At 49.9% G+C, this 27,722-nt stretch overlaps 1 protein-coding gene across 3 annotated transcripts in view; it reads right to left on the bottom strand.

The window, feature by feature from the left end:
* MAPKAP1 (MAPK associated protein 1) overlaps nucleotides 1-27,722 on the bottom strand; it is a 128,811-nt gene that overhangs the window by 61,024 nt on the left and 40,065 nt on the right. For 2 of the 3 annotated variants that reach the window (XM_032959056.2, XM_032959054.2), the window contains exons 5-6: nucleotides 13,370-13,539; nucleotides 1,063-1,239 (exon numbers count right to left, since the gene is read on the bottom strand). In XM_032959056.2, the coding sequence (XP_032814947.1) occupies nucleotides 1,063-1,239; nucleotides 13,370-13,539 (347 nt within the window). The remainder of the gene's footprint in view (nucleotides 1-1,062; nucleotides 1,240-13,369; nucleotides 13,540-27,722) is intronic. The other variant, XM_032959055.2, reaches the window with a different exon arrangement.

Here is a 27,722-nt window from a genome sequence, read left to right on the forward strand (position 1 = left end):
CGCTCTTCCAAGCACATATCCAGCCCCATCCTGCTTAGCTTCCGTGATTGAACGAGATTGGAAGCGTGCCGTTTGATTTGGCCATTAACATGTTGCTTATTACGACACTTTAACTTTGCCTTTGTGCCAAACTTTAGCAGATGTGCTCCATATCAGTTTCACAACCAGCGGCATTTTCCTACGAGCATCCTCCGAGAGCAACACTGTGGAATGAGCCACAACAGCATCGCTCCTGTAGCCTGCTCTGCATCTGCTTCACTGCTGTTTGGGCCATGATAACATCCTGATCTTGCCCTGCAGAGGTCACCCTCTTAACAGAACCAAACGCAATGTGCAAGTGTGTGTGTGGACATGAGTATGTTGATGCATGCGTGTTGTGCGTGATTTTGCAAGCATCTTTGTATTTGTGTACGAGTGCGTGGGTGTGTGTGTGTGTGTGGCCTCGAGGTACACCTATCACGGCACAAGCGCTGCGGTGACGTCACTACCACTTAGTGGTGAATGGCGGTTGTTGTGCGAGGGGGAAGCGGGAGTGAAGTGGTCAGCATGCTGCACTACAAACCGCAATGGGCCAACATCATTAGGTCAATTCAGTCTTAAATGAATACCTGGTGCGGCGTGTAACATATCAAGCGCTGGGAAGACAAGTGGCCACGCGTGGTGCTGGCCACCCAACACCCTCATGCGTCGGGCCGGCTTTCATATAGGTGCTCGCTAACAGCACTTACCACAAGAGTCTGTTAAAGGCTATACAGGAGTCTGAGTATAAGCGTGTTTGTGCGTGCGTGTGAATGTGTGCGAGCATGGGGAGCGGTAGTGTAGCAGCTAGCGCTGCACCCGAGTTCGAATCCTACTCACGGCCACCGGCAGCGACGATTATCTGAGCCGGTCCTGGGCCTCCCCCCCCCAAGGTCGACTCAGCCTCAAATGAGTACCTGGTGCGGTGTGTAAACAATCGGCTTTGGGGAGACAACGGCGGCCGGGCAGGGGCGAGCGTGACCACGTGTGTGAATGCGTCCGGTAACAAGTGCACGTGGCGGGCCACCGGGCGCGCGGACGTACATTTTGACGAAGAGCGACTGCTTGTTCGCTTGCTCGAGCGCCGTATACTTCTCCACCAGCGCCAGCGTGCTGAAGCCGAACTTGTGGATCGGTTCGGTGGCGTCGAGCGGAGGAAAGTCGGCGTCCACCTCCCCGTCGTCCTCGGCGATGTGCAGGCAGTAGGTCTCCATGCTATTTCTGACGGGCACGCCACACACAGACACGCGCGCACAAGGACACACGCCACCGTTCAGCACTGCACACAGGTCGTTAGGGAAGGGGGGCAACACAGAGCGGTTAGCGAGCACGGACTAATAGCGGCACGCTATGCGAGCGTGTTTGGACTCATACAAAGTTCCCCCCCCTGTATAGCCCTTACAAACTTTTCGGGCAAGTGCTGTAAAGCACAGCAACCTACGAAGGCTGGCACGGCACACGAGGGGGTGGAAGGCCAGCACCACGATGGACCGCCTTTGTCTCCCCAGTGGTGATGTTTTAAACATCGCACCAGGTACTTATTCGAGGTGGAGTCGACCTAGAGGAGGCCCAGCACCGATTCAGATAACCGTCACTGGTGTTGGTGGCCGTGACCGGGAATCCAACTCGGGTCGCTCATGGCGCAGCGCGATAGCCGCTACACAACCGCTATCCAGTCGCATGCATACACAAAGATCCCCCGTATAGCCGGAACAGACTGTTGGGACAAGTGCTGTTAGCGAGCACCTATGCAGACCGGCACAGCACACAAGGGGGTGGGTGGCCAGCACCATGCCCGGCCACCTTTGTCTCCCAAGTGGCGATGTTTACACACCACACCAGGTACTCATTAGAAGCCGAGTCGACCTAGGGGAGCCCCAGGACCGGTTCAAATAATCGTCACTGGTGTTGGCCATGAGCGGGAATCAATCCCGGGTCACCAGGTTCGTAGCGCAGCGCACTAACCACTACTCCCCACATTAGGTCTACGTGGAATGGAGGAGTCTCAATGGCTACTAGCAGGTCTCATGAGAGATAATATTTATGGGTTAACATAAGCGGGTTAATAAACAAAACAGCTAAACAAAAACACGCACACGCCGGCACAAAAAAAATCCTCCAGTGGCGGCAATGTTCACACACACCACCTGTTGAAGGCCGGGTCACCTATGACAGGTCCGGACAGTGCTTGTCATTGATGCACATGGCTGGGAATCAAACCCAGGTTTTCTTTCAAAGCAGTGCAGGGCGCAAACTGCAGCACTGTGGCTTCCCACGAGAGAGTGCGAGCGCGCGCGTGCACCACGTGGCAGAGGGCTGCGACCGTCATTAACAAGCGCGATTTGTTTTGTTTAGGAAACTTCCGGGTGCTCCACTCTATATTTATACCTTTGAATTTTCAATGGATGTCTCCCAGATCACCCTCTTGAGATATTCTGTTTCAGTTGGCTCCCATTCTGGCTCCCAAGAAAGGAATTCATTGACAAGGGTGGACCAGAGTGACGAGCCCAAGAAAGCGTCGACATCAACTCCATGCTTCAAACTCTACATGCTTAAACTGGCAAGTGCTAGCCTCCCCTTTGGTGGCCCCGAGATAATTCCACATTACTATGGCGGGAACCTGCGTTATCTGCAGAGAAACACTTGATACAAACGTCGCGTTATCATACATAATAGAAAAAAAACATCCTTTTCGTGCCGAGTTTTATTTGCGTAAAGCGGCATTAGGAAACTTCTGTTTCAAAGCTGCGTAACATGATCAATAGATCGGGTAAGTGACTGCATTAGTCATTAAGAGCTGCTTGGCTGCTATCTGCAAGGCCACCCATCATGGAAAGAGAACGCAAGTGTCTGCCGCAAGAGTAGCTGCTAGGGGTATGAGCACACGCAGGGTCACACGCACACACACACACGCGCACAAACACAAAGATCCCCCGAATAGCCTTCAACGGATTGTTGGGACACGTGCTATTAGCGAGTAGCACCTATGAAGGCCGGAATGGTACATGAGGGGGGTGTGGGTGGCCAGCACCATGCCCGACCGCCTTTGTCTCCCCAGTGACGACGTTTACACATCGCACAAGGTACTCGTTTGAGGCCGAGTCGACGTAGGGGAGGCCCAGGACCGGTTTAGATAATAGTCACGGATGTCGGTCGCTACACTACCGCTCCCCCGGAGACACACGCACGCACGAACGCGCACACCCAAATTCAACCAAACTGATGGTAAACTATTTATGTGGCGCTGCTATGTTGGCAGTGGTGCACAAGCACAAATAATAAACACCGCACATTCATCAATGACAGTGCCGTGAAAGGAACACGATATCACGGGGGAACATTTTGGGCAACAGCTCTTATTAATATCGCACATGTGCTATAAAGGAGGGACCCAGTGGCCAAATTGTCTCCGATTAAATATTTTCGCTCATCCTTTTCGCGGCAGCGTTATTGTCAAGCCAGTGCCAGCGGTAGGTCTCTGCCTCTTCCTGCGACAGACGCGCGGGCGTGCCCAGACAGCGGCGCAAAATTTGGCGGCTGCACAAATCTGCTCGCGGCTTCATCAGCGCCCAATCTCGCTGGGTGGCGCGGCAGCCAGAGTGCAACCTGGGGGGAAGTAACGCGGGGAGGGGGTGGGGCCACGCAACCGCGTAGCACGGTAGCCGCTTTGCACGGGGGGGGAGGGGGGGGTTGGCGGATGGATCGCTCAGATGCGGAGTCATCCAAGATTGCTGGCAGGAGGCCGCGAGCAAGGTGCTTGACAGGGTATCGGGTGCGCAGATGCATTTTGTTCAATCGTGAAGGGTCACTGCTCAAAACGTCACCTATGGTTTATATATTTTTATTATAAGGCCACAGTCTTATTGATGAATGCGTTACGTTTTTTTTATTTTGCTAACTGTGCTTGTGCGTGCCACTGCCAACGCAGCAGGAGCTGCATCGCCAAGTAATGTCGGTTAAATAGGAAACTATCAAGTGCTCAAATAAACAAGGGAAATGAGTGTGACCTGATCACACATTCGTTCAGCAACCGAAGGCCAATGCAGCTCAGCGAGCAACGGACAAACATGGTCAGATACTGGAAGAGCAACTTCACAACAACTGTGGGATCTGCTAGAGGAGAAGGTGGCTTCGGCGAGGCGTGGTGCTAACGGGGGGCAGGGGGGGGGGGAGATGTCCATGATGATGTTAACCTTGACAGATTAGGCAATGTGCAACGCCATTCTGAGGTTTTGGTTTTGGGCAAATTTTCCTTTAAAACAACCATACCAGGGGTGATCTCAGCATGGCCGCCTGGGCCGGCAATCCCGCGTCGCATCAAACGGCCGTAAATCACTCGACATTATCAAGCCAAACGCCGCTTGCTTTCCCTTAACACAGTCGAGAAGAGTTATCTGCGAAAGTCTCGAGGCCTTGTATAACGTCTATCCGACCGCAGTTCAAACTACAACACCAAAAGAAAAGTTACATTTGAGCAAACAATGGGGGGGGGGGGGGGGGAGGGAACCCCCAGAACAAAGTCTGTGTTAGCGGGCGAGATATGAGAGCGGGCGGGAGACCACAACATTCTACAGAAGCCGAGAGTGCGGTCGTTTTGAACTGCGGCCTACCGTTAAATGAATCATTTGTCCCAGCGCAATCGATGAAATAAAAATGTCCCGATTAATTTATTGTGTGTGCATAGCACCCTGCATGCAACCCACGGTCTCTGCAGCTGGCTCTACACATTAGCTGGTATTGCCTGCATTAATGATTATAACCCATAGACCAGAGGTTATTGCGTGCGTGTCATGGGGGAGGGGCTGCTATAGGGTCGTGGTTTGAGTCGCTGTGCTACGATTCCTGCCCGTGGATAACATTTCTTTGGTATTCCTGGTACCTGAAGCTGCCCTGGGCCTGCCTTAAGTTGACTCGACATAAAGCGAGCACCTCGTGTGGGTGTGCTAATCTAAAAACCGGGGAGGCAAAGCCAGACAGACCTGATGCTCTTCCACCCCCCCCTTCATACCTCGCCAGCCTTCGTAAAGTGCTCACAAATAGTACTTACCCCTAAAATCTATGTAACTAAACAGGGAATCTGTTTATTATGTGACATCTGGCAGCAGCTGCCTTCTATTGACAAGAGGTGGCAGAGGAGCAATGCTCAATAACAAATAGCTATATTATTGTGTTATTTTATTTTATCTATTTATTATTTTATTCTCATTCTACGTGACTTTACCGAAAGAACCAAAGAAGATAGCTCAGTGGGCTTTACCTGATAAAATTGCATTTTGGTTTTAGTAAATTGTGATTTTCTTTCCTATACTTTGCACTCCTATAGTTCTTTTGTATAGTTTGCTGTTGTAACTTTCTGACCCCCCCCAACTGGACAGTGAAAAAAAGCTTTACAGCTCATCGGATTTCTCCAGGACAAATAAAGATTCCGATTCGGATCCTCAAATACATGCTTTACACTTTATCTCCCTGGTTGAATACGACTGAAACCTGAACCGTCGGGGGCATTAACGAACATTCCACACTGTCTCTCCCAGGCCTTCCTATCCTTCGCAGTTTCACGCGAGCATGCCGACGCCTCCGCGAAGCGCTCGGCCCCGCAACGACACCACTCCGCAAGGTCCGCGCAAAAAATGCGCAAAAGCAGGGGAGGGCCCGTCGTTGTTTCGGCGTTATCTGCCGGCATGCGCGTCGTCGTCGTGGGACACGACAAAGCCATTTTGCAAGCGCGCACCGCTCAGCAGATTCCGCCCCCGATAACCGGGCCCCCGCGCGTGTGTGTGTGTGTGAACGCTTTCCCCCAAAGTGGTTTTCCCACGTGGCAAATTGCTTCTGCCCAGCCTGTCCCAGTCGCTCGCTCGCCCACCCGCCCGCCCAGTCACCCCATCCATCCGCTTGAGATCGTTTTACTGTCCCCGGGACGACGCTTTGAATGTGAAAGCAGACCACGTGCTTTGTTGCATGCGGATGTGGATTACTGAAGCGCAAGCTTTACACGTGGATGATGGAACACAAGCTTCTTGAATGATGTAGTTTGATCAGAGCTTTGATATTAATGCAATCTAATGCGTTCTCATTTCGCCGTTCGGGTCTTGATGCTGGAGCAGTTTGTTTTTGGCAAATCCCATCGTGTATGTACTCGTAGCGTTTTTGTTCCCTTGTCTGGCCCGCTTCCATTTTAACGTACGCTCGAAGAATTTCCACACTACGCGTTTTCGCTATAAACACGGCTCTTCAATTCGGGAACACTTTTCTCGTTACGTGGAACGCGCACCGTTAGAACGCGGTTTGAGAGCAGTCGATGACGAATTACTTTCTTGAGCTCCGCGGCCGAGTGGTATGGGAATTCTGGGTATACGCGGGGGGTACCCTTCAACTCAGCTCTTTGTCCTACCATGGGATGACTGCTGGCTCATCTTATAGCGCAAATATGCAATTCAAATTTGCATATATTTTTTAATAATGTATTATTTCTTTGAATTTATACATTCATGTCCTGTAATGTATATACAGGAATGCATCTACCCTGTTAAACGAAGAATTACTGTATTTAGTTTTATTCGGAATTTACTTGGTAGAATGATGGTTTTAATATTATTGCGTGACTGTTCGAGACGTGATAGTGGCTTGTTATTAATAGCAATGGGCACATAAGTAACAACTCGCTTCCCAGAGCGGCAGGCACGATGAATTCCAACTATCTGGGGTTGCGATTCCAGTCGAGAACAAATTCTCTATTCTATAATATTCTCGGTTCTTTCCAAAGAACCAAGAAGATGAATCCCTGCAGTCACGAAAGCTTTAAATCGAAATTTATAATATTCTCTCTATTGTTTCTCCTCTCTGTTCCAATTGTACACTGCTGGTCCCTCCGTTAGTCAAAATGTAACGATAGAAAAAAACCAGCAAGGCTCATGGATAGCACGTGGGGAATGTAAGGTGGCAGGAGGTCGTGAGTTGAATCCCGACCCTGAGCACCTGTACATTTGGAGCATGCCCCTCCTCTCTCCCCGTGGTTGAATGGATTTTTCTCTAGATTTTCGGGTTATTTCCTCCATAATTAAGAAACTTGCATTTAGAGTATTTGGTAGGAAATAAATTACCACATGAGCCACATGGTTGAGCTATTATTTGTGGCCAGGTTGCCTCTGAAAAAGAGATCATAGCTCAGTGGGCTTTAATTGGTAAATAAAATAGTGTGGGGCTTTGCCTAACGGGAAGCGCTAATTGTGTAATATTAACTTAACGACTGGTGGGTTGTGGCATGGACGCAGAGAAATGCCTGGTGATGAACACCGTAATGATCACTGCCAAGTGCCTCAAGCAACCGCTGGGTGACAGTCATGTCCACCGAGACCCACGATCTAGTCGTGTACACACCACCTCCCCATGGTATGGTTATGTAGTCCGCATGACCATCAAGGTGCGGAGAGGCCCTTGTGCAGCAGTGGATTGACAAAAGGGGCTGAGAATTTACAATGGGAAGTCTCTCCGCGGGACAACCACTGCTGGTTTCCTGAAAAGTGGTACTCAATTAATAAACCCAGTGGTATGATGGGCTCGGTTGAACCCCAACCACAATTTGACACGTGACCTTTCAATTGTCAATCAATTACTAACCAGTTTAACACGTAGCCTTTCGCGACCAATATCAGCTGTTTACGCGACACCCCTTACTCACTGGCTGTGCCGGGTCATGGCGGGTTAAGCGACACAATTATATATTTACGCGATTGCACCTAAAAAAACCTCGCGGATTACTAACCACATTGGCACCTCGGTGGATAATACATAATTTCTTTACTATTGCTGATGATACGGATTCAAATCAAGTAAAAGACTGTCCAAAATTAAAAAAAGTATATTAAAAAAAAACCCCAGCAATAGCCTTAAACAAAATCCGTTATTATCATTCGCCAAGGTTTGATATGCCCCGAACCACTGACGCCAATTTGCGTATTTGTGTTCTCGCTGATATTACATCGCAGTAAACCGCAAGGATCTGTAACGATAATGCCTCGCGATGGCCGACATGGGAGCCGTAAAGGGAGCACGGCGGGGGGGGGCAGAGGTGGGAGGGGCGGGGGGGCAGAGGTGGGAGGGGCAGGGGGGGCAGGGGAGGGGGGAGGGGGGAGGGGCAGGGGGGGCGGGAGGGGCGGAGGGGGCAGGAGGGGCGGGGGGAGGGGCGGGAGAGGCAGGGGTGGACAGGAGAGGCAGGGGGGCGCGGGAGGGGCGGGGGGGCCATCTCCACGACCCCCCCCATCTCCACGACCCCCCCCCCACATCTCCACGACCCCCCCCCATCTCCACGACCCCAGGCTGTCGAGGGCGTCGGTAACGCGAAGCCGGCCCCACCCTCTCGAGCGCCGCGGCTCGCGTTTCGGCGAACGCGCACCGTTCGCCCGCGCTCTCCGATGAAGAGTTTTGTTACACGCCGGGGCGAATTACGGCACACGCAGGGACGCAGCCTTGCCCGGCACGCAGGACTCACGCCTAATTAACGCGTTAGTGCGTACGCACACAGCTGCCATAACTGCTGCTACCGTTGCCGCTAATGCCGCGACCACCACCACCACGACCACAACCACCACAACGACCACGACCACCACCACCACCACGACCACCACCCACCGCGACCACCACCACGACCACCACCACGACCACCACCACCACCGCTGGCCGACCGAAAGCACAGGAACATTAAGCTGTTTGCGTTTAGAAGCGCGTTTCCCTTGCTGCACCGTCAGTGCAGGAAAAGCAAGTATGCGGGCTGAATATTCTTGTTAATTAGGGGAAACTAATTATTTAAGCAAAAGCAATAAAAAAGGGGTCATTTCAGAATGCAAAAAAAATGCACGTAACAATCGCAAACTATTGCCAGTCTGCTGTTCTTTGGTTTCCGTAAGCAAAGCTTCCAGGACACACGTGCCGTTTTAAAGTCAGAGGCAACTGCGGCGCAGCTGAGAAACACGATTTCGGAAGCAAACGTAAAGTTGGAAAGACTTGACAGTCTTCATGCTGAAGACAAAACAAAAAAAAATAAGCGGAACAAAACTGAAAAAAAATGTTGCTTTTCTAAACCCATGGGGAGGCCCAGGACTTGTTCATATGGAATGGCCAAAACATAGTTATCACAATCAGCGCAGTGGTAACAAGAAAAAATAAATCATCGCCTTGCTCCAACAAGTGTGCTCATCCTCCGCTCGTGGCTCCAAGCCAGTGGTTGAAATTCCACATCACACTATGGAGTGGGCCATTCTCTCTCTCTCCTGAACTGCTGAAATCCCACTTGACTTCAAACGTAAGCGGTAGCCACTGACAAACAGGGCATCGCAATAAAGCACATGAACAGCCACTGAGAAATAAGTGCCAGTACATGATTTCTACATTCTGATTTCAAAATATTTTTGCGACCCTTTGCGTGTACTTCTGCGTGCGAGTGTACAATAAAAGCGCAGGCTTTCCCTCGCTCTACACAGGTTTGGTTTGCGCGATTTGGCGCTGCGTATGCAGCTAATCTACTTCTACAAAAATTTGAATTCACTCACCTGCGGCTATGCAGTTGGACGCGCAACAACATTGTGCAGTGTACTGTATTCGCTACTCGACAGGCAGCTGTCTCGTGCGGTGCACTGCGAGTTGGTTGACTGCCTTGTATACTACGCAATTTTTCTTTGTGCGCCCTTTATGCGGAGCGCATCCACTGCATAAAGCAGTCGCGCAGCTGTGAGCACACGGTACGAGTTTAATGCCACATCCGTAGCCAACATCAGTGGCGAGTAATATCTGAACCAGTCGTGCGATTCCTTAAAGTTGACTCGCAATAAATGTAGTGCCTGGAGTAGTGTGTGTAAATGTGCGGTGCATGCGTCATACTGGCTTTAACCGGTGCTCGCTAACACTTGCCCCAGCAGACTACATAGCTCGACAGGCAATCTTTATCTTTGCAATACAAATAAACGTACGAGTTGAGCTCTTAAGTAGTGTATGGGGGTCAATTTACATTAATGGCTAACTGCTGAGAGCCGTTTTAACTAAAAGCTGGTGTAAAAGTTAAGGCACGCTCTTAAATCTTCATACCACACGACTTGTAATACTCAGCTTGTTCCAGCCACAATGCCTCCCCAGTTAAGACAAGCAATTTGGGGGAATAACAGGTTTGAAGAATCCATGTAAAAATGTTTCTGCTACAGGTTGATGGGAGATAAACACACGTGAAGGGGAACTCAACGGGCAAGGCAGGCGAGTGTTAGCCTTTGCATTTTAACTTGGAAGGAACAGCAACCTATTTAAGTCGTTGATCAGTCTGTGAAACACCTAGGCTTTTAACAGGTCGGTGATGGAATTAAACTTTTATTCTCCTGATACATGCACGAAATTGTGCACGTGAGAATCGATTGCATTTAAGCGAAACGGCACAAACAAAACAGAACAAATGAATACCATTCGGTTCGTTTGGTAAAGTCACGAAGGTAGAAAATAAAACAAATCACGACGTTTCAGGCACAACACAATCGTCCATCATCAGGTGGATTCTCCTGCAGTCACGAAAGCTTCAAATCAAGATAGAACAAATGAACTCAAGGAAGCAGCAAAGCGAGAGGAGACTGACGGTCGAATCGAACTGCGACTCCGACTCGCAACAATCCAATCAAATCCAGGCGACTCGGTCACCTCGGCCTCGTGCCATCCGCCCGTTTTGACTCCGACCGCGATTGAAAACGGCTCCCGGGAGTGCTGGTGTGCCGCCGCGAGATACAAAGAGGATGCAAACCCCAGCACGGATCGTTTTCTACAACGGTAAAAAAAAAGTTTAGGCGTAGGTAATGTCACTATCGTTGCTTCTTTCTCAACAATTTCTCTTTTATTTTACCCACCGAGCTATAAGAGCTCTTTGTCAGAAGCGACCTGGCCGCAAGTGATAGCTCAACGAAGTGCCCTTATCATGTGGAAATCCATAGCAGCCAAATGATCGAAACGCATGTTTCTAAATGGAGGGAAGAACCGGAGGACCCGGAGAAAACTCCACGCGACCACAGGGAGAGAGACACACAAACTCCAAATATAGAGGCACCAGGCAGGGTTGGGATCTAACCAACGACCTCCTATATACCGAGCGAGGCAGTTAACATCTCGGCACCGTGGCGCTCTTTCCTTCTGCCAGAGCCGAAAACTGGTTGCAGAGTCCGACACCTGCACCCCAAGCTTGGGTCGGTCTCACGGCTACCTCACCATCTGGCTTTCGGCTTCCCTCTTGGTCACTGACCTTTGGGTGCCACTCCAATGCCCGTCCGGTGATACGCGCCCCACTCCATCCTGGCCACGTGCAACTTCCCGTTCCTTAATTGCGCCCGCTATATTATTTTCCAAGTTCCCAAGTTACCAACCGTATCCTTCCATTAAATTACTAGCATCCCTCCACGTGCACTTATATTCCATGCGCACAGGCGAGGCGCTGCCCGTTGTATTGTTCTGTTAAAAGCGCGGCCCTCTGACCCGTAAATTAACACGGGCATTACTGCTGCCCAAACCACCTGTTTCTTCACATTAGAGACACGAGCACGACCCGGTAGGAAACAATCCTGGCATCTGGAATGCAAGTCGTAATGACTACCATCTCAGGCCCATCGCTCTCACAACACACCTCAATCACAATGCGTCTGTACGGAAATGCATCTCAAGACGCCGTACAGAGAGATGGGCGACTACATGTGCACCGTGGCAGCTATGATTGGTGTAGAATACCGGCTGGGGAAATGGCAGAGCCAGGATTTTTCAGGTGGGGGGGGGCAACCCCTCCAGCAATGAAAAATGATAGTTGTTAGTAAGTAAGGACTTGTCCCTTGCTTTTTATTCGACGCGTCTGCGGCAATGGCGCAGCCATCGATCGAGGGTCAAATTCGAACCGTGTGTGATTGGCATCGCGCTCGCTGAAGGTATGCCTTCAGGGAAGTCGTGTACTGTATACGCAACCACGCACAATTCTGTGAGTCACTTATAACAACTGCTTTGCCGTTACTTATTGCCAATTATGGACTCGGACTATTATCCTATCATCTCAGAGTCCCTGGCACGTAATAATGTTACACAGTTGCAATGGGGGTCGCAAAATGCCGATTTATTACTAATAACCCCAATGATCCGATCGAAATGAGGGATTTCGATCGGATCATTGGGGGGGCACGTGCCACCCCACCCCCCCCCCCCCCCCACTGGCTCTGCCAGTGGGCTGGGGAAAATAAGAGATTTTATTTTTATATGCTTAACCAAAATAATTAATGTGGGGCCAGCAGGCAAAGAGTATTGGGCAAATGTGGAGGAAAGGCTTTGGTGATGGTCAGAAAGAAAAAACGAGGCGAGGGAGACACAGTGGGGGTCTTCTCTTTGGTTCTTTCGGTAAAGTCACGTAGAATGAGAATAAAATAATAAATTGATAAAATAAAATAACACAATAATATTCTCACGACGTTTCGGCCACAACACAAGCGGCCTTCATCAGGTGAAGGGACGAGACTGTCTGGTAGGACAGCGCTGTCCTACCAGACAGTCTCGTCCCTTTACCTGATGAAGGCCGCTTGTGTTGTGGCCGAAACGTCGTGAGAATATTATTGTGTTATTTTATTTTATCAATTTATTATTTTATTCTCATTCTACGTGACTTTATCGAAAGAACCAAAGAAGATGAATCATTGCAGTCACGAAAGCTTTAAATCGAAATTTACACAGTGGGTCGTCAACTGCTGAAAGCCTTGAGAGCCAGGCGAGGCAGCAGAGGTAGGGTCAGTATGAGAATGAGGAGTTAAGCTCGTGGGGGTTGGTTCGTTTGGCACGTAAAAACAAACGTATATTTTTTTAAAATTGTTACGCTCATGACGTGACGTAACACAACGCTCGCAGAAATATGTTCATTACAATCTGTGCATGGTAAATGCACGTGCTCTGCCGGTGTTTATGTGTATATATATGTTTTACCAGGTAAAGCATACGGAGCTATACAGCTCTTTTTCAGAAGCGACCTGGCCATAAATGATAGATCAATGAAGTGGCTAATCACGTGGAAATGTATAACAACCAAATCCTCTAAACGCCATGTTTCTAAATGTGGAGAGAAAAACCAGAGGACCCGGAGAAAAATCCACGCGACCACAGGGAGAGAGAGAGAGAGACACACGCAAACTCCAAATATACAACATGCATAGTCAGGGTTGGGATCAAACCCACAACCTCCTGTACACCGTGCGAGGTAGTTATTAACGCGCCACGGTGGCGAGATGTTACGTGGTTGGCCGTAGAGGTGTTTGGGGGGGGGGGGGGGGGGGGGGGCTGTGTGTCAGCAGGCGACGGGGCTCGTTACTTGAGCTTTGGTTCGCGGCCCTCGTTGGTGTACTGCCAGCACGTGAGGCCGATGAGGTCCCCGACGCGCGCGTTGGCCATGACGACGACGTGCATGGCGTGGGCGTGCTCCGGGTTGGCGCCCGGCAGGTACACGTCGATCCGCTTGGTCGCCGTTGTGCCCACATGGCCCTGCCGGAAGGCGCACAGCGACGACAGGAGGAGTGGGGGGGAGGGGGAGAAGACGGCACACATGCGCACCGCCAATTAGCATGCTTGGATAGATATGGTACGAAAGAAGATCAACATACATACAAAGATCCCCCCGAATAGCTTTAGCAGACTGTTGGGGAAAGCGCTGTTAATGAGCGCACAGAACACGAAGGGGGTGGGTGGCCAGCACCACGCCCGACCGCCTTTGTCCCCCGAGTGGCAATGTTCACACAATCGCACCAGGTGCTCAATTGAGGCCGAGTCAACCTAGGGGAGGCCCAGGACCGGTTCAGATCACCGTCACTCGTGTTGGCCGTGAGCGGGAATAGGATCGCCGAGTTCGTAGCAATGCACGAATCACTGCACTTCCAGCACACAAAGACACACAAACGTACACCGCCACCACCATTATCAACAACACGAGAAAGGGCTCTCCCCAAGCTTCGAGGCCTTTTATAGCGAGGGCTGATCTCTAATGTAGAGGGTCCTTGCCTACAGGCATCCGGCAGTTCACCAGCATTGGTTCAAGCAAGTCCAACGTCGCCGATGGCACAATGAATGTACAAAAAATACTGGGATCGATAAAACGAGGACCACTCTGCGGTGAACGGATTCACCCCCGCCACATGATTGCGTAATGTGAAGAGGAGACTCGACACGTCGCCGCAGTGGCTCATTTGAGCAGGAAGTAGTAGATCTCCTCTCCCCTCCCCCCACTATGAAAAGGGTGCCCTAAATCGCAGCACTGCAAGACACACGATTACTTTCTTGCAGTCTCACTCGTTGTGCAAAAGAACCTTTTGTGCCCACGCAGGGATCCGACGCCAGGACCTTGCCGCGCACATTCCATATCGGCAGCGCTTAAGTAGAAGGCCCGCTGTAGTAGCAGCAATGAGGTATATGCCCTTCAAAGAAAGTCTCTCTCTCTCTCTCCTTGCGTTAACTGCACATCGGGGCCGTGCATGTGCAGCATGAATAAAACAAGCAAAACTTTCTCCGCTGGATTTTTACTCGGCGCGCTAAAATATTGATGGACTTTAATCTGCAGCCAGAGAAGATTCCAATTGAGCAGACTCATTTCTCATAAATTCTTAAACAAAGTACAATGCTTATTAAAACGGTTGCAGCGTACAAGGCTTTACAGAGACCTAATGCACTCAGACCATCAAAAGAGAGGAACTCTTATTGCATTTCATGAACCATGATTTATTTGGCACAGTTCCAAATCTCATTATATTTATTTCTCAACTTTTCCCAATTTCCTTTGCTCTAATCAAACCTCAAAGTACTATCCGAGTTTTTAAAAATAATTCAATCCTACACAGTAGGAAAGTCTTATTGAGCGGATGCACTCCCCTGTAATAGGAATGTGGCGTTTCCACCACTGGTTTCAGTGCCACCAACCAGATTGCTCGTTTCAGCAGAGAACTTTAAGCCGACCCTCTTGTTGGTTTGAGACAATTAAAATTACTTTAAATTATTATGTTAACGGTAAGTTCAGACCAAGGAGGCAAACAATATCATAGGAATATATACAAACACAGAAATGTAATGTTAAATCAAGGTGAGAACCCACTGATACTAATGTCCTTGTATAACCAGGGGAAACCTGGTTATACAAGGACATCACACAGCAAAATTTGAAATTAAATAAAGTTACTGAATGGCCACGACCAAACCCAAACGTGGAGAAATAGGAATTAAGTTCAAACAAAATGAGAGTGGGCTCCCAGAAATGAAGAGAATACTCCCGTCCGCAGATTGCTTTGAGATACGGCTCCAAGACCTAGACTTAAGAATCGTGTGGCATCATCCAAAACACCCAACTGTTTTGAGGCAGCTCGATACCCAGCGTGCACGCGACAAACCCCATCCGTGAAACTTCACCGTTCGGTCTCCCCCTTCATCAGCACCTCCCCCCAACCCACACGTCGTCGTCATCAGCATCGCTGTTAATGTGGCATCGCCGTCACGGCCGCATAAAGACGCTTGTGGAGGGGGCACAGGGCACCGATCCCCCCCCCCTTCCGAAACCGTCACGGCTAATTTGGAGACAATCGTTTTCACGCCGTTTGCTTGGATCGGTCACTAGGGGGTGGCAACACACCTTCCTGCGGGGAACAAATCGACTCGCGCTGCACAGGAAACTGGGAAAACGACCCCAAAAGATCGTGCGCGCAAAACCCATATTCCGTCCTAGAAAATAAAATACTTGCGTCGCGTTTGTGTTCGTAACCGCGTCGTCGGCGATGCAGAATTCGGCGAGGGAAAATCGATCTCGAACTCCCTGCGGTCAGCAGAGCGGCTTCGGCCGAACAGCTCGAGAAGCCGGGAGGCCACAGATGGGTTTTAGCAAGTTAATTCAATAGCGCCTTCTCACCCGCCACACAATGGCGCTGCTGCTGCTGCGTGCTCTGCAAAGGGGGGGGGGGGGGAGTCCTCGCCACACGTTAATCGCCAGAAAGATGCTGACCTTCAAGCCTGGCTGGAACAAAATCAGAATCTTTATTTATACTCGAGGAATCCGATGAGCTGCAAATCTCTCTTTCACAGAAGTCCAGTAGTCGACAAACCTTAGTACCAAATTGCATCAAACCTAAAAAAAAACCTCCAATCAACACGGTTGGCTACGTACGGCACGAAAGAAGTTCGACGTGCATACATAGACGTAATATTGCTTGGTGCTTTAGATCGTGCAGCCATTAGTAGCCAAGACTTTAAAAAAAATCCAACCGCACGCACCTCGGGAATCTGCCGTAACCGCATCAGGTGGCTCAAATCGCCCCACGGGGCTCGGCAACGCTGGCTCAGTGCTCAGACACGGCCATTGTGGGCCCTCTAAACCACGCGGTGAAAGCGCAGTACATTTTTGTTTAACCCCCCCCCTACCCCCAAGCGATGTCTCTCTGAGCAAGCGCACCCAGACCACGGCTTACTGCGAGGGCAGCACAATGACCACACCGAAGTGGCCGAGGTAATTATTTGCATGACCCCCCCCCCCACCGCCTGCCCCCGTGTGTGCCTGCACGGAGTTGCCTTGTGAACTCGCACCCACCAATAGGAAATGCTTAAAATCACCGCTTGGAGGGCAGGAAGGCGACTTCAAGAGTCATTGATAACGTCTCTGTCCGTTTAGGCAGACGGCACTTAGACAGAATGGCAAAACGCCGCACTCAAAATATTCCCATCCATACCTACCACGGTCTGTCCGTGGTCTTCCTCTCTCCAGCGTTACATTATATTTAGCCCCCTGATCGGAAGGCTTCGAGAGAACAACGCTGATGGCACTTAGACTCGCACTTGGTTCATTTACACGACTCAAGTTGCACAACTACTTGCGGGTGTCCCGGTCACACATTTACATCAAAACCCAAAACAGCGTCTCCTTTTATGTGACATAATGAATAAAGCTAACTGATACAATGTTGAACCGAACCATTTATTCAACCAAAAAAACACAAGGGTTTTCCCCTCTTTGAACGTTGGCAGTAAATGGCAAAATGACAACTTTGGCTCAGACTCCTCGCTCGTTCACAAGAGCCACGAAAAGAGTTTGCTACATACATGCAAGACATCGTGCACTTGGACCATCGGTATTCCCCCCAGTACGCCTCTCAGCTCTCCAATGCAAGACAACATACAACGCACGCGCACATAAAATTACCGACTTGAGGGTCAAATGATCGCTAGACGGTGAACACGTGCTGCACGAGTCCTCAGCAAGTGGTGGAAATTCCACGTTGCTTTGGAGGGGGACCAGTCTCTCAGTAAGACAACCACTCATGGATTCTCCCACAGCGTTTCTAATTTTATTGCCCCTGGGGGAATGACAGGCTGAGTCAACCCCCTTCCCCCCCACGAGAATGAGCAAACTTCTGATTTAGAGTCCACACGCTCTCAAGTGCACACCTGGTCTAATATACTTTATGTATTCATATACAAATATTAATTCTAATCTGCATAGTAATTTATCGAAGAAACTAAATAATGCATGGACGCTTCAGAGACTCAACACTGCCATGTATACCGAACAATCAAACAAAAACGATGAAAATCCACCTAATCTGAAAAAAAACCTATTTAACAAACTCCCTCCTTTCTCCTCTTCTACACAAACACGTCAGGCAAACCAAGACCTCCTCTTTGAGATAAGAGGTCCTTGGGGGGAGGGGGCACACACACGTACATTAGTCCCTCTAGTCTCTCAAGAGCTTGGCTGGAGATGTTTACACTGGGGGGTAAACACACACACTCTCTCTAAGATCCCAGGTTAGAATGTCGGAGCAAATACTATTGGGGCACACCGCCAAGGGTCGTTTACAAGGAGAGGGTGGGGGGAGGGGGGCACAGCGTTATGCCTGGCCACCTTTTTTTTACCCTCCAGCACTTTGGATCAAATACGTACTCAAGTATGGCAGAGTCGAGCTGTGAACCGGAACATTTGACGATGCATTTTTTGGCCACTGGCATTGTGCAAGAGCGCATGCTGCCAGGATCACAGCAAGCGCACGAATAGCTGCACCAACGCTTTTTTAAACCTGCAAGGGGGGAGTGACCGTCCCCAGCAGATGGCAGTGCAGAAAGCAGGTTGCTGGCCCACTGGAACAGAATTGTGAAAGCATTATTGTCGTATGCGTGTGGGTTTTTATTAAAAGTAGAACCCTCTTAAAAGACGAGTTGGGTGACTGGAATACTTTCTAGAGTAAAAAAAACGCTTACACTTATCATAAAAATGTAGGTCTCTGCCAAATGGATTGCTGTATACCCTATACACACACACACGTGTATTTCAGTTTGTCACACAAGCTTAAGAGCTGGAAGTTAATTTATCGCAGCGGAATTACTAAATGTCAGGCAATGTGTATCTGCCACGGCGTGTGCCAATCACGGTTTATTTTTGGGAGCCCGTCGCGTGCTTTATTGGAACGCAGAGGGGTCAGAAGTTTATGAGAAACACATCTTTGACACGCTCGCACGCGCCAAATTCCGCATTCATTTATATTCGACGTATATTCCTCACAACCTATCCATTTATAAGCGCAGATCCACCAGCGGTGTTGCGCACCCACGAGAAACAAGCCCTCAACTGAGAAATGTCACGCGCTGTCAAGAATACAGACAACGTTTAATGTGCATACACACGGGGTGGCCACGTGTACATGTAGCCCTGGCTATAGCCTAGCATACACACGGGGCGGCCACGTGTACATGTAGCCCTGGTAATAGCCTAGCATACACACGGGGTGGCCACGTGTACATATAGCCTTAGCTGCTCTGTATAGGCTGGCTTACAAGAGCCTAGCAAGGACTCCACAGGTCCTCGCAGACCTCCCTGGGACCATGATGTGAACGACTGGCACCAACGGGACTACTGCCCTTTAACTTAACAAGACCACTGGGACTACCACTTGAACCACTTGCATGACTGGGACTACCACGGGACAACCAGAATTACCACCGGCACCACGAGAACTAACAAATAATTGGATGTTCACTTTCCCATTCATTTGCACACACTAACATATACCCAGATCGCCACTAATGCACGTATGTACAACAGCGGGCAACATCTATATATAAGGGAAATTTGTGAATGTGTCTGCTCGAAATGTTTAGCATACTTCCCGACATGCAAAAAAACTTTAAATTTGGCATGTGGGGGTAGCTTCCAGACTGTACACAATGCAAAAAGTATAACAATTGACTGTTGTATTTTGGGGGGCGGGGGAGGGGCGCAATAATGGATATATTTTGCACGGCAAGTGAGCGGTTACGTCACATCTGTGATGTCACCCGCACGCGGCAGCGTCACGCAGTGTGCCTGCTGACGTCACGCATGCCCCCCCCACCCTCCACGTAGGCCGTGTATTAATCCAAGACAAGAATCCAAGTCCCGGGTAAAGCCGGGTAAAGCTAGTTTGTCACCAAGTCGCAGTGATGTCACCACGGTGCCTGTGCCAGGCCAGGTGCACTTGTAGGGCCACGTCAAGTGTTGAAGGCTTGCTGACAGGGGGTCATGGGACAGACCCAAGTGACATGGGTTGACCGAGTGAGATGACTGGCAGATGCACCACCTATGCCTCCTACTGTGCCAACTTGCTTTATTTTATCCACCCGGCGCTCCGTTCGTTGTTGCGAGCGTCGCTCCTCTGCCCTCCATTATTGCTGGAGGGCGAGTGCCTCCAACTGCCCAGTAAGCGTCCTTCACGAGCCTCCTCCATACACACACTCACGCATGCAATATGAACGCATATTTTAACGTGGAAATTGCCTTTCGAAGAACAGAAATTCCTGCTGGAATCATTACGGGTGGTGGGGGGGGGGTGGGGTCGCAAGCACGCAGGGTACCGATTCCCGCAGGAATCTTCCCAGCTCTAACGGAAGTGTGTGCACGTGGTGCGAGCACAGGCGTCCAAAAATCGGCGTCTCCCTGCCCCAACGAGCATGAGCGCAGTGCTCACCTCCGCTGGTGGCCCTGGAATGGTGGAGAACGTTTTGACGTTTTCACAGTCGGGGGCCAGTCGATCCACAGGACAAACACTCCTGCACGATTACGAGCGCGCAAACGGTGACACTCCCGTTTACGTCTCCCCCCCACCTTGTACGTCGTTTCGCAAATAGGTGACGATTATCTAAACCAGTTCTGAGCCTCCCCTAGGTCAACTCGGCCTCAAATGAGTACCTCGTGCGGTGCGTAAACATCGCCACTAGTGAGACAAAGGCGGCCGGGCATGGTGCCGGCCGGTCACTCCCCTCGTGTGCCGTGCTGGCTTTCATTAGGTGCTCACTAACAGCACCTGCCCCAGGTCTGTTCAGGCTATAATAGGGATCTTTGTCTTTGTTTTTATGTATATTTCCATACATTGCGTGTAAATGTGTGAAAATGCAATGCTTGTACATGCATGCACGATATATACACACACACACAATAACAATAGGATTTGTATTATTCAATTCCCAGAACCTTTTAACTATGCATCGTGCATGCATGTACAAGCGTTGCATTTTCACATTACCGTGACATCTGATAACTGTTAAACGATTTTATAAAATCAGACGATGCTTTTGTCATTTCCTCTGTTCTCCGGCGACAACGCCAGTCTGCACGCAGCACGTTTGGGTCAAGGAAACCCATGGGGGTTTTAAAGTTGTCGGTAAGGGCTGCATCAATATGGAAATAATTAGCCCAGAAGTGCGGTATTGACGTAAACAAAGAGAAGCTTTGTGAGAGAAGGGCTCTGGTTAAGTGCTTTCAAATGGGAGGGCTCACGGATGAAGATAAAATATCCCCAGTAGCCACGGGCTGGGATGAAAATAAATATGTATTTTAACCTCTCAGGAATACGTGCTATGAACACACAACACAGAGAAAGCCCCCCCCCACCCCACGTGTAAGGGCCCAGGCCGCTATTGGCGAGCGCCAACTATGCTGGGCGGTAGCGGCTGTGCTGCTGCACTGGAACCTGTAGTGCAGCGGCGCTGCGGGCACAGCAAGGATTGGCGGATCACCGCACAAATGTCGTGTAGCTGCCTTCACCGTGAGCATCGAGGTGGTGCCCTGACCGCTACACGACCTCACACACACACACAGACATAAAGACAAAGATTCCCCACCCCCCGTAGAGCCCTACCAGACTGTTAGGGGAAGTGCTGTTAACGAGCACACCTATGAAGGCCGGCATGGCACAAGAGGGGGGGGGGCGGGTGGCCAGAACCACGCCCGGACGCCTTTGTCTTCCTAGGTGGCGACGTTTACACACCGCAGGGGCTCATTTGGGGCTGAGTCGACCTAGGGGAAACCCAGGACCAGTTCAGATAATTGCTGGGTTCATAGCACAGGGCGCGAAACCGCAGCACTACCACTCCCCACACACAGACACAGACACAAAGATAAAATATCCCCCATATAGCCTGAACAGACTAGGGGCAAGTGCTGTTAGCGAGCACCTATAAAGGTCGGAACGGTACACGAGGGGGTGGGTGGCCAACACCACGCCCGACCGCCTTTGTCTCCCTAGTGGCAATGTTTACACACCGCACCAGGTACTCATTTGAGGCTGAGTCGACCTAGGGGAGGCCCGGGACCGGTTCAGATAATCGTCACTGGTGTTGGCCGTGAGCGGGAATCGAACCCGGGTCGCCACGTTCATAGCGCAGCGCGCTAACCGCTACACCACCGCTCCCCACAACAGACGCGAGCACGTATACACATACATCCATGTACACACACACTAGCACTACATTTTCTTCGAATAACTTGGGTTCCGATGGCATAAACCCACATGTGTTGCAAAGTACCTCATTTGAAAGGAAAACAGAAATGGATTTTTTTTTTCTTTACGTCTGCTTAGAAAACTTTTTGACAACCTAAAAATCGACATCGTCAGGCTTTGCACATACGTACAAGGCGCTCAGCATGTGCTCAAGTAGTGCAGGAAAAAAACGCCTCGGTGTTGGGATGTTCATTGTTGCGCATCGATTTCTGGCACCAAGATTGTTCATGGAGAGAGCTACTGCCCAATAACATTGCGCTGCCCATTGCCATTGCTTCGTAAGGGCACAACTGCTCGCAAAACAACCATCGCTCACTCAACTCCACAAATTGGATAATCAGCTGTATTTCCAATGGAGTATTTAAGCTGTCGCACAATAAGTGGGTCCTGTGGCATAAAAAGGCGTTGTTTTTTTAGGAAGCCAAGAGGCTGTTCGTTGCTATGCTGGGAAATAATTATGTTTGTCCATTTTCAGACTCCTTATATGTGATCACAAAAACTACAAAGTCCCCGAAGCAATCTCCAAAACTTACCAATGGCAATGCCAGGCTATGTATAGTCATATTTGCGAAATGATACTCGTAAAAAGCACTTTGAGATAAATATTTATATATAAAACACATGTGCAGCATTCAAATGCAAATGTGTTGGTTTATAAGTAAATACACTTAGGATGTGCCTCCTTGTACGCGCTCTGTTCCTGTGGTCATGCGCCGTTTGGGGAGCGGTGACGCCGCTGTTAATGCACTGCGCCATGAACCCGGCGTCCCGAGTGTTCGATTCCCACTCGCATACAATGGGAATGGCAAGTCTCTCAGCCGGTCCTGGGACTCTTCTCACAGAGGCCGACTCGGCCTCGCTGCGGCGTGTAAACATCAGCAATGGGGAGACGAATGCGGCTGGCATGGTGCTGGCCAGCCGCCCCCCTTCGTGTGCTGTGCCGTGTCTCCATTAGGTGCTCGCTAACAACAATTACCCCCCCCCCCCAAGAGTCTGTTTAAGCTATTTGGGGTGTCTTTACCTTCAGGTTTTTGTGCAGTCACGTCCCCTGAACATTAAGTCATCCTTGCCGATCAGACAACCAAATGCTGTTTTGTATCTCATTGTTCAGTGATGCATAAGTATATAAAATCATCCTTAGCACGTACATGTTGTATTGCAGTATAATCTATGATGTGCATTATATATCTTCAGACAGCACTGCATTTTCCAAGCCACCATAAAAAAAAATTTCCACGACTGGCACCTGGCCAGCTCCAGCTCATTTGTTCATGCAATAAACTTATTGTAATATATATTTCTTGGTTCTTTCGATAAAGTCACGCAGAAGGGAAAAAATAAAATAAAAATATTTTATTATTTTATTGTTTCTATAATAAAAATATTTTATTATTTTATTGTTTCCCTTCTACGTGACTTTACCAAAAGAACCAAGAATATGAATCCCCGTAGTCACGAAAGCTTTAAATCAAAATTTATATTGTAATGTTTCAAATAATTATATGTATACAAGGCGACAAGATTCCCCTGGTCACCTTCACAGACTATTTGGGCAAGTGCACCTATGTCGGCCGGCATAGTACACAAGGTGGGTGGTCAGCACCATGCCCGACCGCTTGTCTCCCCAGTGTCAATGTTTACACACAACACCAGGTACTGTACAGTACTAATTTGAGGCCGACTCGACCTAAGGGAGGCCCAGGACAAGTTCCGATGATCATCACTGGTGTTCGTAGCACAGCACGCCGAGCGCTGTGCTTGGGGAGCGGTGGCACCATGGTTAAACGCGCCAAGCGCGCTGTGCTACCGTTCCTCGCTCTTCCTCAATGTGCATTTATACCACGCACACACCATACGCAAGTAAACTTTATTTTTGTAAAATTATTATGAAGCTTTTTATAGTATAAACGCAACCCTTTTCGGTGACACTAGCGACAGCACTTGTACCTTACAGTAACAAGTCCCTGGGTTCGATTCCCAACACAGGCACCGTTGTGTGGGGTTGACAGGTTCCCTCGCTGTTCTCCGTGGTTCCTGTCTTTTCCTTCCATAGCTACAAACCGTAAAAAACACAACTTATATTTCCCATTATTACAATGCAAAAAAGTGTCTACAAATATTTCAATTGGGATCACATATTGGCCCCTCCTGTAACAAAATTCGCAGATCTCGGCAATGCCTTCCTTGGTAAACAATCACGACGACGACGATGATGACCATAACGCATTTATTGGCGTACGCATAACAAAGCGTGCAAATCACGCGCATGCATCGTGCACGGACGCAGTGACACACGACGGACAGCTCGACCCGTAACTGGTTTATGTTTTTTTTCCCCTCCGAAATGATTCCACGCCAAAGTCATGGGATCACTAAAGAGTTCGGAAAATAACACGGCCAAATAGCATGCGCGTGTGTGGGGGTGTGGGGTGGCCCACTTGGCCCAACGACGCTGGAAGGCGGCGGCACGAACGGCTCTGGAGGAAGTGACGTTGGCGTGACCTGGCGTGGCGGCACGAGTCAAACGCCGCCGCGTCTAATTCGAGGGTACGGCTCACGCCGCCCGCGGGGGGCGCGTGGGGGAAGGGCCGGAGCACGCCAGTCGCAACCCCCCCCCCCCCCCCGCATGCGCATCGTCGAGCAACGTGCGAGCCCCAGTCAAAAAGGGACGCTTCACTTGCCTAGCTCCTCCACCCGTCCCACCCCCCCCTCGCCGCCCCCCCAACTGCGCCCGCAGACCTGCCGCCTCTGTCTCCCAGATATGGAGGGGCCCTTCTGAACAAAAAAGAACAAAAACAAACCTTACGAAAAGCGATTTGGCCATCAGATTCCACGGCTGCTTTAAAAAAGCGGGAAATTTTCTCGGCGAGTTGGGAAGTTGCCACGTTCCCAGACACCGCACGCAACGTTCTGGATAAAAAACGCATGTTAATTTCCCAACAACCCACAAGTCTTCAGGAAATGCACGCCGAGATCCGAGTACGCCTTTGCGAGAAAAACAACAGCGGTTAGCCTGTGGAGACGCCCTAGGCATACAGAATTTCCAGCGCGGTTCATAAGCACCGCGCCCATTCGAGCTCGGAGAGACGGACCTCTGCTACCGACAGAAAGCAGCGTTTCAGCTGCAGCACACTAAGATGCAGCCATCGCGTAAAGTTCTGGCCCTACAATCCACTTAAGAGTTCCACCTACCAAGCTGCTGCTGCTGCTCCTAGTCCTGTCACTAACCATAACTCGTGCAACGGTGGACAAGAGCTGTACGCCAATTGTGGGTAATTGCTGGAACTGGAGGTGCAATTGCTTTTTCGTAACACTTGGCTGTACTGGCTCCCCATACATATCACGACGCCTACTCTCGAGCGCCGTCTCTAAAAATCGCTCGCACGCACGCCAGGCAGGCAGGCAGGATCGTAGCCCCAGAAAACAGAATTATGACCGTGGCCACGGTGTTGACAGCTGCAGTGGCCACGGGAGACTGGTGCTGAATTGACAGTGCTCAAGACGATCGTGTTACAATGATGACGATTATGATATAGGCGGTGCTCGCGTCTGTACTGGGGACTGTAAATTATTAATGCAATATTGTCGGCGCCCGCGCGAGTTACGCCCGTAAGTGAATAAACAGTTATGCACACATCCCCGGCGATGTCGTTGCCGCGATATATTACAATGGATGATGAACAGCTCGGTGGGCTGAACAGAAGGATTTCTCCAATCACGAACTCTAATCCCACTGCCGCCGTCAACTCGGCCCATTATAATCATCATCATCATCATTAGGGTTGGGGGGAAATGGCGAGGTTGTACCACTTCGTTAATTCGGCAGTGCTCGTCTTGTGAACAGATGCATCCCCTGCCATAAGAACATGGAGTGTTCAACACTGGCTCTGGAATGCAAATGAAGATGAGCACTACTCGGTGATACATTTCCCTATGTAACGATCCACAAGATCATTGATTAATATTGACGCTTACGGTTCAGGACAAATGCATCGAATCAAGCGTACGAGGATCGATTGTTTACAATTCATGCGATATGCTAATTTCCAATCTTGAGTGATGCAAAATCTTTTCCAATTTCGGATTGGTGTTAACCTCTTCATGCACATCACCTTAACCCATTGTTCGGTGGCATTAAATAACATCTCATTTGAAGGTAGGTGGGTCACAAAAAAAAACACTTCTGCCAGTATTTAAAACCCTCCATTATCTCCGCGTCATTTCCGACCTTAACCTTTAACCGTGTCAATCTCACACCACCACGGCGCGACCGCTCATTGAAAAGCAGGGCACCAGCAACCCCCCCCCCCCCCCCCCCCCACGTAAAACGGACACAAACATCCATTTCAGTTTATTTCGCACATTTTATCTCCTTACGCCGTGATCACAGGATCACAGAGGAACAGGTTGTGCGCTCCAAACACCTGCCCCCTCCTCCTCCACTCCCCCGCGTCTCCCGAGAGACTGGCGGACAGATTCCATGGCCGTCCCGATTGAGAGCGAGTTTAATTTCCAGCAGAGCACAGATGGACTCAATCGCACGCTCTGTAACCTTTGTAACGGGAAAAGAGAGAGTTTGGTGGGGGGGGGGGGGGGGCGGTGGTGTGGGCGGGGGACAGTCGTTAACGAGGAATTCTCCGCCGGTGTCAAATGCCTCTGCCTTGGAAAGTCATCCGCGTCGGCGCTGTGATGCCAACGCAATGGAAACACCGGAACGCCAACACCACCCTGCACACACCCCTGTGTTAGCGTGCGTTAGCAAGGTCTCGAGATGCATCCGCAGTGGAGTTTCTCAGCTGTGACCGAGATAGCCCGACGCAACCGATCTTGTCGTACCTCACAAGCAAGCTCGGGAGGGGGGGGGGGGGTGCGGCGATTGAGCCTGGTTAATTCTTTGGATGGGATAACTGCCAGGAAATAGCAGGTATTGTAGGGGTGCATTGTGGGGTGGCCAGGAGATGACAGTAGTTCAGCAAATGGATTCTATGAGCAATCCGTCTCGAGCTTTCAGCGGTATTCCCCCCACCACCACCCTGGCCATCTCTGTATGCATAGGTTTTTCTTATGGTACTATGGTTTCATCCCACATGAAGCCAAACACTATTCAAATGGCGAAACATCACCTATGCACGACCCTCTAATAATTGAGAACGTGAAACTTTCCTTGACAAAGGACATTAAATGTGATAATCATAATGATTGCATCCCTTTCATTAGATCTCTCACTTTCACACCATAAGCTTTGTGCGGTGATAATGAAACCATCTACCTTGGGACAGGCTTTAGTGGCTCGAGCAAAAACAGAGCAATGATGAAAAATGCACCTGCCCAGCAGTGGTGTATGCAGTACATAAAGTAGGTGTCTGTGAGCCTACCTCTGTAGAGATTTGCGTCACTCACGCATGTACGTCGACCTCTTTCCACATTGAATGTTCATCTCCAACCAAAAGCCTTCTTCAAAACAGTCTTAGGAGCCCCGGACCGCTGGGATTTGAGCTCTCGATAAACTGTTTGCCGATCGCTCAAATCACTGCACCCACCTGGCCATATTTTTATATACATAGAGCAATATGGCAGAGAAACACTGGATTCAATGGTGCCACGGGTGTCATAGAACACCCTTGGCATTCTGTGGAAAGGCAAAGTGCTGCATTAGGGGACGTACCGTCAAAACAGCGGTAGTATTTGGTCCGTTCACTGTGAACACAATTATCGTCATGGCTCGGGATACTGAAACGGTGAGGGAGGGGAGGGTTGAGGGGGGGGGTCATCATTGGTAAGTGGCTTGTTTGACCATTGGAGGATTGGGGAACGGCATCGAAAATTTTAAGAATTTTTTTAAATCTCCTGGAGTGGCAGTCAACGTGGAACGGCGCCCAGTTCCAAACA

The sequence above is a fragment of the Petromyzon marinus genome, chromosome 22 (assembly GCF_048934315.1).
Source record: "Petromyzon marinus isolate PM22_M1 ecotype Great Lakes invasive population chromosome 22, UKy_Petmar_22M1.pri1.0, whole genome shotgun sequence".
In the NCBI taxonomy this organism is placed as follows: Eukaryota; Metazoa; Chordata; class Hyperoartia; order Petromyzontiformes; family Petromyzontidae; genus Petromyzon; species Petromyzon marinus.